Source organism: Phaenicophaeus curvirostris, chromosome 14, assembly GCF_032191515.1.
Source record: "Phaenicophaeus curvirostris isolate KB17595 chromosome 14, BPBGC_Pcur_1.0, whole genome shotgun sequence".
Lineage (NCBI taxonomy): Eukaryota > Metazoa > Chordata > Aves > Cuculiformes > Cuculidae > Phaenicophaeus > Phaenicophaeus curvirostris.
This window is the reverse complement of record NC_091405.1, coordinates 21,590,757-21,608,073: the sequence shown is the minus strand read 5'-3', so window position 1 is coordinate 21,608,073 and position 17,317 is coordinate 21,590,757. Positions and strand designations below refer to the sequence as shown.

Sequence of the window (17,317 nt, the reverse complement as noted above, 5' to 3'; positions counted from 1 at the left end):
ACAGTAGTTTGAAGTTGTTAATCACAAACTATCTGAGAGTAAATGCAACTGCATGTGGTGTGAGAATGGGTGGGAGGAAGGAGGAATTGCTTGGAAGAAGTAATCCCTTATGGAAAACAGACAGATGTAAATCACTGCTTTTAGAACACGGGGCAGGGGAGTGTTGTTTAAACCGTCACAACTACAGTAAAAAGACTTGGTTTGGTACAATTTTTTTTTTTTTTGAAAAATTCTTACAATTTGAGGAAACTGTTATTCTGTTAAAGCACAAATATATTCACCCATGCTTCAACAGCATCTGAATTTTCAGAGTTGGTCAACTTTTTTTTTCCTAAAAGAAAAGAAAAAACCCACAAACTTTAGCTTGGATTTTTTTTTTGACAAATAGAATGGCAGAAATAGGGCTGAACACAACGCTCCAGAAAGATCTAAATATGTACTGCATTTCAAAGAGAAAGTAGCCCTGCAGGAAAGGTCAAAATCTTGAAATAAAATGGGTTTTCAATACACAAATCCTGCTTAAATTGTTTAGCAAATAAATATTAAAAAAAAAAAAACCTACTCTGACATTGCATTTTGGCCAAGCAAAAAAATCACACCACTGAAATACTCTAATGTAAGGTAAATTATGGAAACTTTCCATTTAACAAAATGGATTCATAACTCCCAATTTTTCGATGTAAAATTGAGCTTCCTCTAAACAATGCTTAGCTCTGATAACATTCAGCATTCCCTCTTAAATGCAATTTCTAGATCTCTTTCCCGTCTATACCAGCTGCTTTGTAGAACCTGTCCTAGAATCCACACTTGTGTACTGCAGTATTTTAAAAAATAATTCCATGAAAACCATATTGCAATATGAAGAAAGTGTCTTTCCCAGTGTTTGTAAATTGCTGTATCTGGTACAGAATAATCTACCATATTTTATGTTGGATGCAATTTAATTTCTGATTTAATGCTTGCACAGCAGATAATTAAGAGAGAGTTGAAGCCTGGATCCACATTGCAGTTAAGGCAGGCTGAAGCGAGACTCGTGTAACAAAATCAGCAATATCTAGCCTTAAAAACAAAGCATCTCACAATTGTGCTCAGTTCCTGCAGACAACCAGAGTTCTCATTTAGTCCATTTCAATAGCTACCTAGATCTGAGCATACTGTGACCTACCTTATGACTAAGCCCAGTGGTACAAATATTGACAGAAAAGTCAGCTGTGTGCAATTTTTTTTAAGAAACCTAGATGCAGATGAGAGAACTGCCATAGCACTGAAATTCATCGGTATGGTAACATGGAGATCTGAGCTAGGCAGGACAAGAGGAGACATCTTTCCCATTAAAGGTACAGACGTTACTCAGAGGAAACAGTCCAGGCTCAGAACAGAACTGCATTTCAGACATAGCCCGTTCCTTCAGAGTCTCTGTTTATGGTGTGGATTGTTTCAATTAGTGTATGATGGTACATCACCCCTTCCATGCACTGCATGTGAAGTGCTGAGGCGTGTAACATGGGGATCCATGTGCCAGGAGCCAGATGTCTGAATCTGATACGTAACATTTAGGCTACTACATTTTATTCTACACAGTCTTAAATGCTTTTATCTCACTAGCAGATGTTGCAGAGTCTCAGTGCAGAATTCTTTTAGGCCCCTAGGACAAGTACATAAACAGAACGGAAATCCAACTGGAAAAATTTAGTCTTCTAATAAGAATTCCAAGTATGGAAAACTGTATTCTTCTGATGCTGCCATCTTGTGTGTTTTCATATGAAGTACAATCCAAAAGTGCTATATGATTTAGATCGGTTGGTTTCCCCCCTGCCTTTTTTTTTTTACCAACTGACTTGGTTACTAGACTGTTAAAACTGGACTGTATTGATGCTAAAGCTCCCTGTATTGAAACAGGTATAACAGACCTACCCGGTGGAGAGTCATTAAGTTTCCAAGAGATGTGAAAACAAACAGTTCAGTCACCCTTATATCATTGCTATGGTAATATTTTACTGTTAAAGAAGAAGCCGATAATGTTAAATCAAGATTTTTTTTTTGACAGTGGAATCAGTCATCAATAGGACTGTTACCAGCAGGAGCAAACTCTGTAAGAGAAGCATCATCTGTAGCTGTATTTAATCTTTTTGAGGTTAATTTAAGCCTATTCAAATAATGAATATGTGGAAATGAATTATCAGTATAGGTTCAGGATTGAAGCCACATCCCAGATAAGCCAGCATGCACCGGCCAGAAGTTCTACCTGCCACGGCATTATACTGTGGTAGCCACTTATGCAGACAGGGAATTGGACTTACCAAGCAAATACACAAATCCAGTATAATAAATCCCATTGAAGTGCACGTCTGGTCTCCGCTGCCATTAGGTCATTTCATTAATATGGCACTTGCCTGGCAATCACAATACAGCTTGCTTTGGTTTAATAAATGATCAATAGTGTGGAAAAGTTATGAAAGCCTTATCATAATGCTCATTTTTAATTTGCAGAAAAGAAAAAAAATGGATTGTTTGAACAAATCACCAAAACTCATGGAACAATCATTGGCATCACGTCGGGGATAGTTTTAGTTCTTCTCATCATCTCAATTCTAGTACAAGTGAAGCAACCTCGCAAAAAGGTTATGGCTTGCAAGACTGCTTTCAATAAAACTGGTTTCCAGGAAGTATTTGATCCTCCACATTATGAACTATTTTCACTAAGGGACAAAGAAATTTCTGCAGACTTGGCGGATTTATCAGAAGAACTTGAAAACTACCAGAAAATGAGACGCCCTTCCACAGCTTCCAGATGCATTCATGACCATCACTGTGGCTCCCAGACCTCTAACATAAAACAAAGCAGGACAAACCTCAGCTCCATGGAACTTCCCTTCCACAATGATTTTGCACAGCCTCAGCCAATGAAAACATTTAATAGCACATTCAAGAAAAGTAGTTACACTTTCAAACAAGCGCATGACTGCCCCGAACAAGTCATAGAAGACAGGGTGATGGAGGAGATTCCATGTGAAATCTATGTTAGAGGGAGAGAAGATACAGCACAAGGTGCATTATCTATTGACTTTTGATTTCCCAGGGATGGTAGTGTTGGTGTATATACAGGATGCTTGTGTACAGTTACAGTGTATATATGAAATGTGTACCATATGCAGCGTGTGAGATGCACACGCTTTTAGCTTATTATACTTCATTTAAAAAAAAAAAAATCTTTGTAACTAATTCTTGCTGAAAAATGGTGGATTTCCTCCCATTTTCTGAAGCCCCCTATCCAGTAGAGGAGTAAGACAGTGTTGTTGCATGGAAATTCTAAGTTAAAGATATTGGAAGAAAAAACAACTACTAATCACTGAACACTGACAACAGTGACCATTGTTCTTTTCTGCATATCGTTTTCTCTTCTTTAGATTACTCCTTTTCAAGACAATTTTAATACCTCGGTTACATAAATAAAAGTAGTGAAGTGCACCACGTGTATATCAACATAGGTGTCTTACTGTATTTGTCAAGCTGAAAGTAGAGTTAGTGTTAACTGCCAGTTAAGACTCAAGAATTATGTTACAGCCATCTGTTTCATCTTGCCTACCTTTTATATTGCCTTTAATAATCAGTTCCTTACTCTGTGCTTTGTGAGAAATAAGTGAAAAGGATTACTGCCTTTTAAAATACTGAGTTATATTCATTTTAGTGCATTTGGTAATTTAGTCTTTGGAGCTTTTGGTTAAAATTTCAGTCCTCATGTTATTCTGGATGCAGACTTTCACAACAGTTTTCTTTCAAGGAAGTTTACGATTTTATAACGTTCGGCCATATATAATAGATCCATATGGCTCACTGATTTCACAGCTCTGCAGTTACAAAACAATTTTGTCCCTGCATTTTCAAAGCATTTACATAAATAGGCTGTACTGTACATTTGTCTCTAAAAATAGCCTTTTACTCCTTAGTGTGGTCAAGCTTCCCTACTGAAATCAGTGACGATACTTTTATCTCATGTCCTACTTGCCTAGGAGAACTGCTCTGAGGCCTGTGGTTACCAGGTATGCAAAGGTACTGGGAACAGAGAGAAAACACAAATTGACTCTTATTACCCCTTATGGAACCCCTTCATGTGCCCCTTGTTTCCACTTGCAAAATTACAAATTTCATACTTTTTTTAGTGGTGGCTTGGACCCAATTTTAAAATTTTTACAATATAAACAATTTTTAAAATAATTATCATCGTGGTTTTTAAACTTTTTCTATAGTTTGATACTGTACAGATTATTTATTAAATCAAAGTCTAGCCCCTGTACAGCAGACTTGTTTCAGCGTCCCTGTTAGCAGCTCTGAATAGCATGCAGTGGCTGCTGCGTGCATCACAGTTTGCCAAGAATACTTAATATGCTAGCCTAGATTTTATTCCCTGGTCTATTTGTGTTTATTCTGGTATGTTGTTTACAGAAAACCTCTCACTAAGGATGCTCTGCCAGCTTGCACTGGGCATACCCTTTATCTACGAACTGCAAAACCATAGTGTTTGTTGTGCTGACTGTAGTATTGAGAACAAAAAAGCTTAATATATATGACCCTAGCAACTGAAAAATATTTTCTTTAAAATCAGAGATGAATCAGGGCTGTAATCACAGATTTTCATTAGAATGACAAGAAGTTTAAGGAGGAACAAAGAAAACAAACCGGGGAATTGGTATCTTCAACACTTCCCAACCTCAAAATGAACCCTGACTGATGTCTGGAAAGAACTCCAACAGAAACTCATAGATCAGATCCCTAAGGCTGTATCCTGGTGTCAGGTTTTGTGCTGGTCCCCGAATGTCTTTCAATTTGAAAGAATGAAAATGAGCATTACTTTTAGATGCACTTCCTGCAGAAGTGTTAAAAAACTTAATTTTGACTTGAAAATTTTTGAATATTTAATTAAAACATTTATTAACAGATTTAATTTACATCTCATTGATTTCAGTAAACATGATCTATATGATACAGAATGTTACTTGTGACGGTCTGTAAGTTCAGATTCTTTCAACAAGTAATGTGTAGTCTTACACAGGTCATTTTTATCCATATAACTCTTAAGCACTATGTTTGTGTCACTGTTTTCTTTTTAAGGTATAGTTGTTCACATGATAAAGAGAACTTTATCTCTGTGCTTTCCTAAGTTCTATTGTCTTTGAACAGTAAACATGTAATAGTAAAACAAATAGCAAGCCTGCTGAGCCTAAGTCTGTTGAGAAAAGGGGAAGAGCTCTATTAAAGTTCCCAAATGGCCTTGATTATTAACATTTCAGTCTCTGTTGCAGCTTTCTGATGACGTAGTCAGAATGCAACTGCTTTTTGGCTACTCCAGAGCACGTAGCTGAGCTCCCACAGCCAGTCGTGCCTTCTGCACATAACTTCTCACAGTATCCACAGGCCCACCTCTACGAGCATCACTCCCCCACCTTCCCTGCAGTCTAATCTAGTTGCTTGTCTTTAGGATAAATAAAGACGAGATACTCGTGGCTAGTTAGCACCTGCTCCTGATGCCCAATACAGAGCAAAAACTCCTGGTGGGAGTTTTTCCATGGTTCTGTAGTAGCAGATCTAACCTTACTGTGGCAATAACTTTACATTTCAACAGATCTGTGAGAGAAACCCAAAGGAATAATGAGTTCTATATGCTTCTGTAAACAGTATGGACAGTTTGTTTTATTCAAAGAAAGGTGAAATTCACATTGAACCTAAAAGCTCCAAAAGGAAAACTTGCGCACAGTGTGTTTAAAAAATTATTTGTCTATACATCTCATTGTACTGTTGGGCTCAGTTACTTAGCTGTGCTTTGAGCAAAAAAGTGGTAACTATGAGAGCCAGAATTCCACTGCCAGAATAATCAAATTCACTTCACCATAGAGGAAAAATGATTGCTTGGTATCACTCAGAGTGCAGAAAGCTGCTATTTTCAGCAGAAGAATCCAGTTCTGCAGTCTCAGTCAGGTAGAGCTGACGATGTGGTCTTTAAACTTTTTTTTGGCGTGAGGAAAACACACCAGCTTTTATATTCTTGCAGAATGGAAGTACTGTTAGCCTATTTCCATTGTCTCCACCTTAAATCCATACATTTCTAGGAGTATTCTGATTTTGCACTCACTTGTACCAGTATCTCATACCCTTTGCTCACACTGAGGGTGCATAAGCAAAGATAAATTCCCTGGACAGACATTGACGAGGAAAAGACCAGCAGCATTAACTACTTTTTTGTATTTATAATTTATTTTTACCTTTTATTATAGCAGCTCAGACACCAAACTATCTAACATGAAGAAGGGTTTATTGTGGGTAAAAGTTGTAGAAGTAAACCTATAGCCAACACAACAGTTAAAGAGAGTAAGAACCATAATTCTTGAGAGTTCTGTTAAGGAGATGTCTGCATTTACAGGTATGGTGACAGTGGTGTAGGAGACTCAGACTTATAACAGTAACACTGTTAGTTTCAGCAGTCCTAGAAATACTAAAAATTAAAAATCAATTAAAAACACATGAGATTCTCTTGTCTATTATAGAGGAGATGACCCTCATAGGGCATACAAATTACAATGGTATAAGAAGTGCTGACTATTTTTGCTAAATCAATACAAAGAAAGGTTGTCATTGACTTATAAGACAAGGTACTTGTCCTGTGCGCAGTTCACAGCATTTAAGTCATTAAAATAAACTTTGTTTTGTTTTTTCCCCTGGCACAGAGTGGCGTTAGCAGCACATCTGCTAAATGAGGAAAGGAAGGCTTGCCTTCTTTTCAAATTGATTTAGTCCTTGAATAAGATTCTTGTATCAAAGATCTTAACAACATTTAGGTTTCGAAACTGTTTAAGTATAATCCTTTATTTAAAAGGCTACCAGCAGCAAAAGTAATAATAATAAAAAAATCTTAGCAGCTATACCAGAGAAGACAAAAATAAATTACTGTTCGAAATGGAACAGCTACATTCATATGGATATACTGAAACATACCTACAGTTTGATCTTCATATATGGTCAGTCTCTTATGTACCTGTTCACAGTAAAACTCACTCAAACCCATTTACTTTTGCATGTCCTTATTTCAAAATTTATGTACAACACCTACAGCTGCTCAGGTCTGTAGACTATACCAAAACAAAATTCCTTATCTAAGTCAAGCTGAAAGATAAGCTGATTTTCCATTATTAGAGATTGTGCTATTACAACTGATATTGATTATGATGGGAGAAAGGACCATCCTGAGTGGATCTGTGCTTTGAAAATGAGTATTTGTAACACCTATCTCAATCTAACAATATAAAAGCTGCTATCCCTAAGACTTCTGTCCCTGTGGTTTCCAAGAGCCATCTCTGTACAGGGTAAATCCCCCCTATAAATACACAAATAAATCTCATCAGTATGCACTAATATGTGGTTCTGTGTCACCATGGAACTGCAAGTTTATTTTCACGTTCAAATTCCTTTGCTACACTCCATTTACAGAATCAGCTTAACAAAAATCTGTTTTCCATCTGTTTCATAGTTCAACACCAACACCAGTCATTTGTGAATTGTCAACTCATTCCCTCTTATCTAGCTCACAAAGATAATCTAGCATATACCAGATAAAACAGCTTAGTTTCTATAACTGTGTTCTTACAAAGCCAGAGCCAGGCCCAGGGAGAAACAAAGTAAGAACTTGATGTCTTTCCATCACCATCACATAATTAGTGGTAATAGCTTTTATACTAGAGAAACCAATTAAAAATGTATGGCAAATTCTGTTCAAGAGAAAATAAATTATTATCATAACCCAAATAATAGGTACCTACGAGATGCACACCTCGAAAATCAAAATAATTTGCTATTTTGGAATTTGAATCATGGTTTCTGAAAAGTAGGAGCTGCCAGTGTTCATCATACCATCTACTCTGAAAAACTACTCCCAAACACAGATTTCCTAGATATCTTAATTCACTGTTTCATATTTCTATGTATAAATCAATAAGCATATCATTTACATCTTATAATTTGCCTCAAAGTACATTATCACCTGCATAAAAGTTGCTTCTGACTTCCTTCCAGATGTACTTAGAAGCAAGAATAATATCAAACTCCAGCATTTCAGAGTTTAAGCATTATGCTAGTTTCTGAGATTATACTGCACCTTAACGTTTCCCCTGAAAACCAGAAGAGTACGAGGGAAACTCAAGCTCATAGGATTATGTCCTTAACCTCAAATGAATATGGCAAAACAGAGTACATCAATGTTCCAGTACTCAAGGTTTAGTATTTTATGCGGAAGTAATATCAGAATTGAAATGGCATGTGTATTTTTTATGAGAAGGTTTGGTTTACCCCTGGTTATCACACACATTTTGTTTGTAACACTTCTCTTTATTAACTACTGAGAACAACACAGGAACCCAGAGCTTAAGCTTCCTTTGAGTTCTGCTGGCAAAGCCCATCAAACTGTACAAGAGTAAAAAAAAAAACTTTTTGCAGAGACAGGTGAGGAGTTGAAAAGTAAAGAATTATTTGTTCTAAATACAAAATGCAAGACACTGAAATCCTAACCACTGGATATTTCCAATACTATATTTAACTTGCCCCTCGACACGCTCAAATTACTCTCAAGATAATCAAGTGCACAATCCTAACCTAACCAATATGTTGGATTCCCTCACTTTGGCAACACCCTCAATGCTCCTAATAATTTGGAAGAAACCAGCTGTTCACACTGAGCTTACTGGATAGCATTCTTAGTTACTACTGAACATTATATAAAAAGATGATTCAGTGATGAATGAGGGTGAAAAAAGCAGGAAAATACTCTTGAAAGCAATTGCGAGAGTAAGAGATTCTTCAAAAGACAAGTCAATAAATCCCAAGTCTCTTAAACATTGTAATGAATCTTCTGTTTGTAAAGAACGAACAGTTCTTTCCAGGTACATAAGCAATACTACTCATTACTGGCTCTGCACTGTATATTTAATAACCCAACAGAGCAACTGAAGGCCTGAGGCAAAGCCAAATAATTTTAATTTTTCTGTAGTAATGACAAACAAAGAGCTCTAATAGAGTGACGATGTTTGCTTTGCACTTACCAGAGGCAAAAGATTCTGCACAGGCCACTTTATCTTCTGTCATCATTAAGTTTTATCCTTAGCAGTGAAGGGAATTCTGGAATATACAAGAAGAGTACAAAATGTCTATGCAAAATTCAAGTGTGTAGCAAACAAATAAAAAAGCAAAAGGTACGTAAAATAATCTCATATAGTGGCTAATTTTTAGAGCTCGGTATGACTCCTAAGATTATCGTATTCTCCCAGACATGTCTGCATTTATGTCTGTTTTGACAAATTTGAATACAAGCACTTAAATGTCAAATCTGTCCAGGAGAAGCAGTAAAAATGGAAAACTAAGGTACTAAGGTATTTGCCTTTACAACTAATAAAGCTGCAAATTTGGAAAACTTTGGTGTGCTGCACTTCCCACAGCAGAGCAGGAGCAAGGACAGACATTATCGTAAAGGAAACACATCCTATCTGAATCCAAACATGAGTTATTTCTTACTAGTTGTTAAGGCTTATTTGGGTTTTTTTAAATTATAGTTCCAACTTTAATTACTAGCAGCATAAGATAAATTGTTCTCTAAAGTGAGCATGTGGATCTCTTGCCCACAAAGAGCTGTCGTAGGTAGAGTTAAAGATTGCATTACTGTGTTTAAAACTTTTAAACACCTGGGTTTAATGTCAATTTATAAAAGTATCAAAAGCTGCATTGCATACATTTGTGGAACAGTTCACATTACAAGTTGCCACCTGTGTAACACTGGGATTTAACGACCACATTTCAGCACCACCTATCACACTCCTACAGTACAGTTGGCAAATACTAGTGCTCAACGAGAGAAATGAAAAGCACAAACCCACTTATTTTTCAGTATTTTCTCCTCCCCTCGGGAACACAAACAAAGCTATGCACCGTTCTTTAGCAACTCTACCAAACAGGGAGCCCAAGCTAAGAAGGAGCCCTCAAAGCTTAGGGGAATGTTAATAAGAAGTAGGAGTGTACAAGATATTTCTACATTAATTTTCCTATTCTTAAAGATTGTGCATCATTTAAAAATAAACAAAAATACCCAGGGTGACCAAACAAGGACAACTAAGGGGAAAACACAATTAAATTCAGTTTTATTTAAACCAGAGCTGGAGGTCATGGCTTATGCTTACTGTAGGGCTACACAGACATTAATACTGCCAAAAACCCCAAAATAGGTAACAGTCACTTCAGATTTACAGTATAATTAAATTATGTATGTAAATTTGTGAGAAAACACAGATTGTCTGGTTGCCTCTTGAGTTACAACGAACAGTCTGCAGTGACTGAAGGAACTGGCAGAAAGCCAAGACCATCACAAAGCAGAAGAACTCATGCCCAATATGTGCAAATCTAAGAACTGGTCTCCAGCTTGCCTAACTGAGGCTACCTTCTTGTCTTTCAGCACAGAGGCACTTTAAGTAAAAACGGTGGAATATCTGACATGGATGGTACTTCTGTCTGTGGGCCAGTTGTTGTTCAGAAGTAGTTCAGAGAAAACAGTACGATGAGCACTGTTAGTCTTATCCTCCAGAAGGCATGATTCACATTCCAAATACCCTGATACATGCAGGGGAAAATTCAAGGCTTTGTTTTCCTCTCAGGCAGGAGTCAGAGCCCACTAGGTTCAGTGGATACGCAACCAAAAAAACATAGCCTCTCCTAAGGAACTACACCTGGATCCCCCATGAACAACAGACGTTAGCTTCACTGAACATACTGAAATACTTCTCAACACTGAACCCCACTCAAGGTTTTGAGACAGATGAAGATACCTAGAATGGTCTTTTGAAAGGTAATACATTATGTTAGTGATTCTATTGATCAACAGCAAAACCTTATAATTAAGCTCAGATGTGCTTGTTGATTTTTTTTCCTTTTCAAGGAAGACTTTGTATGAATATTAACGGCTGAATCGAAGAGTCAGAAGAAGATCTAGCAAATTAAACAAACCAGGTTCTCTCTGTTCTCAGCAGCCAAGTCATGCAAACAAAATGCCACATCTGATCTAATGTTATTTTTACTACTTTTTAAAATGATTTTGACAGAAAATCTTTGTCATAAACCCTTTCAGAAAGGGAAAAGCTAGGTAAGAAAGTATAAAAAAAGAAAGGTTAAGTACAGAAGTATCAGAGCAGATGCTACATAACAGTCTACAAAGGGGTGAAAAATGCAGTTGTATATATAACCCAAGGCACAACACATATGTCTCTCTTATGCCAAGATAAAGCTGGAAACTGGAGATAAGTTGACTTTCCTAGAGCTCCAAAAACCGACAGCATTATTGAAACACTGCACTCTACCACATAGTTTGACACATTTATTAGCAGTGAAGTTTGTCATCCACCTAATGATCTGATTTTCCTATCCTGACACCACTAAAAGTTTTACACCGTAACAGCAGGCTGCAGAAATCCACATCACTTCTGATCCTGATGATGAATAAAGTAGATCACAGACCAAGTTCTTTGTTTCTAGTGCAAAAAACCTCTTAAGTACAAACAAATCTGATTGTTTGAGAATATTGTCCTCTTTTGCCTGCTACAACAGCAAACATTTTTAAAAATAACTAAACCTATTTCCTCATCAAATGGGCCCTGTGTCCAGGAATGTCTACACGCAGCACATCTAAACAAGTGTTACATCTTCATTAGTTCCACATCAGTGTTAACTCAAACAATAACAAAAAACTCCTCTGACCAAACATGCTGCCACAGCCTGCCAGCTCTGCTTTTCCCTACAGCATTAACATCTGTTACAGGCACTGACAGTGAAAATGCTTTTTATTCTCCTCCTTCACTTCATCTGACCAAAGGCTCAGACTACTGCTCTTCTGTCTTCATGCAGATTACAATTCATACTCGAACTCAAATAACATCAGGAAGTATGACATTATGTTCCTGCAGCAATTATTTAAAATACTAACCCATTAACATCTATAGCAAATAGGGGAGACAATCTGCTAAACAGCTATAAAGCAACTCTGTAAGAATCTACATGCGCAATTTAAAATGTGGATATTTTCATCTTGGACAACCTAAATTTTATAAAGTACGTATACAAGAGATAAAGGCAGATATTGTGGAAAATGTAACAAAGGAGTTAAGTATTTCCTGGTTTATAAGCAGCTTGCTATCAGCATTAAAGATTAATAATGCATGGATATCTAGAAATTAAAGATGTTCAGACAACTGGAGACAGAAGTCAGCTTGAATAACACATCACATCAGTCTTGAGGGAAAAGTACATTACTTCACAGTTTTTGCTTAACATGGTTTTGGGGTTTAATCTGGTTCTGTGTAGAGACTTGCTAACATCAAAGAAATAACTTCTTTGTTTTCTCCCTCCTGAACACAAACAAGCGAAAAGGCCTCTTAATAAATCCTTTAAGCTGGATGCACAGCTCAAACAAAGGGAAAGAGAACACACACACACACACATATATATATTCCTCTAAATTCTGACTTACTCTGGCAGACAGAATGATGCCTCAATTGTACCCCTACCAAAACAGAGGCTTTTAGAATATTCTTTCACTAAACAGTAGCCCACTGAGTTGCTACATCAATTTACATTTCAGAATTTTAAGTCAGAGGGCCAAGGCAGAAATTAAGAAAAACGGCATGCAGTGTCCCCTTTACAATTTTATTAATGATTGTTGCCATCTCTGACTGTGGAAAAGTTATTTACTGTACGTAAATTTCTCATTCTACTAACAAGACTGAGTGGAGAGACAAGATTAATACTTCTTACCTCATTTAGAGAAGCTGTATAGCTCACTTATTTCATTAGACCAGTCACAACTTACAGTGGTCAAACTGAGAGCAGAACTCTCTCTTTACATGCAGATAAGCATACAAATGAAAGGCTGATGTTCCTCCATCAATGCCAGGTAAAGCACACCAAGGGCAAAAAAAAAGAGCAAAGAACAGACAGAAAAAAAATGTACTTGCAGTGATACAATGTTCTGTAATAGTAATTACTGGTACCAAGTCATTGCATCAACACAAAAGAAGAGTCATCAGTCAAGTACCTAATTCCTGTAGCCATGACATTAGTGGACTCAGAAATGAATTAGTAATGTTCATGAATAAAGGTGCATTTATGCATGTGCCTTTCTACATCAACTGTTTCAACAATTTCAAGGTTAGTTTTGTCTGCAGTTCTGGACTGTGATTTTAAGCACACCAGTGTACTACAATCAAATCACAAAACAATACTGACTGGAAAAGGATACTGAAGTAGTCAAGAGACAGAGCATTAACTCTTGTCAGGAGGCATGAGTTTTCTTCCCAATTCCATTTCCTTGGTTTAGCCATCTGAGATCAAGTGATTTAATTTGTCTACTAGTTTCATGCATGCATACTAAAATGTTAACTGTTTGCCCTGAACATCACCAACAGCGTGACAAAACTAGTTTCCTACAAAATTCAGTTTCACTTCAAAATGTTACAGCAGACATGACAGATTCTCCTAAGGCTTTTCAATTTTAGACTGCATTGTGCTCCTGAAACAAGACAGCACACACATCGTTGAAAAGAAACTGCATTTGTCCTCATTAGATTTTCCTCCAAAACAAGATAGCGGCAGTTTGCCAGAGCTACTTTTCCAATGCAGAAAAAAACAAAGCAACAACAAAGAAAGAGGAGTATTAAAAAAACACCTGCAAGTAACTGTTTTATCTAGAGTAGAGGGAAGGGAAGGAAAAACCACCAGTTACCAAACAGCTACCAGCTTCCAGCCAATACATACAACTGGTTCCTCCTGTCTCTGGGCAAAGAGACATTTGTGCTATCTTATTTGTGCTGCAAAACAAGTATAATGTTTTGTGTCATATAAGCAGAAAAAAATACCTGACCCCAGTGAAAACCCAGTGTCTCTCATGATGCAAGGCATGATGCTTTTACCAAGTCCTGATCACAGTAGGACATTTACAATTTAAAGAAACAAAAAGACAGGTCAGTGGAGAAAGTAATTAACAGAAGATCCCTTCAAAATTAGATTTAAATCTGCCAAAATGAACAACCAAAACAGCAAGGAGGTAAATATAAGTTTTTGCAAAAATGTTTAGGTGTCTCAAGGCATTAGCAGGATCCTGACTACCCAGGTTTCACATCTTTTCTAAGCTGTCTCTACTTTTCTTTCACCCGGGTCCTGAAATATGAGAGATTGGAATGTATTTAGTAAGTAACCTATATCCAGATCTAAAAAAATAAAAGCAGGTATGTACCCAAAATTGCTGATACACCTAGTGCATTAGCGATAGATCCTTTCAAGTTGTCTGCAACCGCAATACTGGCATTGTTACTGTGATAGGGCTTATGCTGACAGTAGCTTCTTGGCAGCCGGTGAAGAGGTGATGTTCATTATTCAGGTCTTGTTCTTCTAGACCAAACTTTTGTAAACAAATTACCGCTCAAACTGCCATTTCCTGGCCAAGAGTACACTGAAATCCAAAGCTGCTTACAGGTACCACTGGTTTGGAGCCGCTACATTATGAGGTGGGAAAGGGTTGTCTGCATCTAGTGCCCACTCCACTGCTAAGCAGAAAGCAGAAGCAGCAGTTCCAGGAGGAGGCAATTAACAGGTTCCAATACTGCAGAAAACACACAGTTCATTCCCTGCTGAAACAAAGCCCATAACACTTCAAGAAAAAAAAGCATCACAGTAATGGATCATTTTAAAGCCCACACGAAGGGCTTGCTTTGATGGAAACTAAGCAGAAAATTAGAGAAAATGTAAACAAAGATTTCACTTACACCTATGGCAATGAAAGCAGATTAAAAAAAGAAGATGAAAGGCTGCAAATTCCACAGCTGAATATCCTGAGCCACAACAGGCTCAAAAGGCTACGCATGCATTTTTGCTGTCACAAAGAAAGAGAGGTCTAAACCAGAAATTCTAAACTCTATAGATGACCCCTATCCTTTCAAGACATGGCACAACAATAATTTTTTGAAAAGCAAGTATCAAAAGGATAGATGACCAAACTAAATATATAATAGACTTTAAACTGTGTTAGTGCTGAAAACATTTGAGGATTATTATTGTTTTAAGAGCAAGCTAAGCAGCATATCAATTCTAGTATAAATAATCCTCTAAAAATTCTCAAGCCCATCTTGTACATTTATTGCTAGTGATAGAACACACAAATACAAAACAGTGTAATACTTACCATCTAAATTAACTATGGTAATTAAGTTTCTATAGCAGTTTTCAGTTGAAGATACCAACTGCTTGACAAGAGATTGGGGATACATTATAACTTGCTCAGCTGAGCAGTTACTTGTATAAGCAGTTTACCTTCTTTGATTAACCTAGTCACGTAAGTAACAACTGTGTGAAAACAAGAATAGTTTTTATAAAAAGTGAAACACTTGCAGTCAGATAACCAGAGAGCAGAGGCAGCTCTAGGCATGGGCAAAACAGGTGGCCGCCTAACACAAAGGCTGCCATCTGCTCTATCTGTGAGTGGTAAACTCTGCACAGGGACCCTGACAGGGCAGTTCAGGGCAGCGGGGAGAAGGGTGTTAAAGCTTAGAGGTTCTTCACACTTCCAGGGTCTCATCCTTAGCAGAGAGAGTTTCTACATACTAATTCTATAGAATTTGGAAAATATGTAGGAAAACATGCCCCCTCCAAGAACCCAGTGGCTTTCTTTCCACAGGATCATGCAATAATGTGGGTCCTTTAGGCAAAAGCATATTACTAAAACAAAACAAAAAAAAATTTTGACCCATATTCATCAGCTTCTGGAAAACCTCGCAGGAAGGAGCTTCTACAAAGAACAGGAGAAAGAATTGCACACAACAAGACGTTCTTCTCCTGTCAGTAGCTACTTTGGGGTACATTACCCAGCTCTACTCCTACCCACACCTCCAAGCAAGAGGTCACGTTACTGCTGCCTTTGAGTACTATCAGACTGATGCTTTACTCAAACGGTTGTTCTTTTCATAGTAGTTTGCTTCTTTACTCCTGGGGTTTATAGTTCTGTTATCCGAACACTGATAAGCATAACAAAATAGTCACTGCTAACTGCAAAAAAAAGAGTAACGAAGTCTATGTGCAAACGCTGTGGAGTCTGCTGCTTGTTTCATTCCATCTTCATTCCACTTACTAAAACTACATCAACAGCTCCATGAAATTAAAACCAGGTACCATCTGCCTCCTCTTCAACCCCCCGAATTCTTTCTTCCCATAAAATTGGGCACTAGGCGTGACTCTGCTTTCTTTCCTGTAAAAGAATGCCTCCATATTATACTGTACTAAATGAAAACAAAATATGGACTACTATGATCTTTAAGGTCCCTTCTAACCCAAACCATTCTATGATTTCTAGCGAATTTTACCAAGGCTATTCTAATTTAGCTAAAGTAACATTCCCCATCCCTATTACTTTGAAAAAGTTATTTACAGACAGCCCTGATAAAACAAAACTGTCTCAATGCTACTTTATCCAACCTTCAATCTTGCGTTTACTTTGGAGATGACAGTCCGTTTTGGCAAAGCACCATATATCACATCTGTCCAAGCTGTGCACTGTGAAACAGGTACCCTAAGCACTAGCAACTCCAAAAGAGATACAATGTTTTAAAGCAAAAGTGGATTAAACCAGTGCTTTTGCTATTTGTCTGTTTTCTTTTTCCTTGATGCAGCATTATTTACAGATAAGCTACAAAAAATGTTGAGACAAGAAAAAAGAAGCTGAACTAATAAAGCGTATGACAGTAAACAGCTTATCAGCACCAGCTATACCCCTCTCCCCCTGTCTCATTCACGTTAAAGGAGATCTAGCACTTACAGCATGAGGAAAAACACACTTCAAAGATTTGAAGCAGACTCAATAAGAATGCAATGGTTACCAAAGTGCACTTAGGTGAAGAGAGATGTGAACAGTCATTATTTGTGCAACTCAGCTGGAGAAAGCATCTCAAAAGTAGGGAGTGAGAAGAGACAGGACTGCAAAGCAAGCTCCCAACAGGCCTTTCTGTTCCATCCTTCCCAAACGACCTGGCAGCCCCACCAGCGACTCAGCACAACACAGAAAATAACGCATCGCAGTTAGAGGGCCAAGCTGCTTTTCTCCTGTAAGGCACGTATTCAGATCTGGAACAGACAGTACAGAAATATATTGGAAGGTAACTGCACCATGTACCTATAGACATCTCAGGTTTGGATGATGAGATCCTATGAGTAGTTTTCAGTACACCATTTTATTTTTTTTAACCTCTGCTAAAAC

The 17,317-nt window shown here is 37.5% G+C and overlaps 1 protein-coding gene across 2 annotated transcripts in view; it reads left to right on the top strand.

Moving 5' to 3' along the window:
• NETO2 (neuropilin and tolloid like 2) overlaps positions 1-3,483 on the top strand; it is a 29,478-nt gene extending 25,995 nt beyond the window's left edge. For both annotated transcript variants that reach the window (XM_069868570.1, XM_069868569.1), the window contains exon 9: positions 2,491-3,483. In XM_069868570.1, the coding sequence (XP_069724671.1) occupies positions 2,491-3,071 (581 nt within the window). In that variant the 3' untranslated portion in view covers positions 3,072-3,483. The remainder of the gene's footprint in view (positions 1-2,490) is intronic.
• The last annotated feature ends 13,834 nt before the right edge of the window (positions 3,484-17,317 follow it).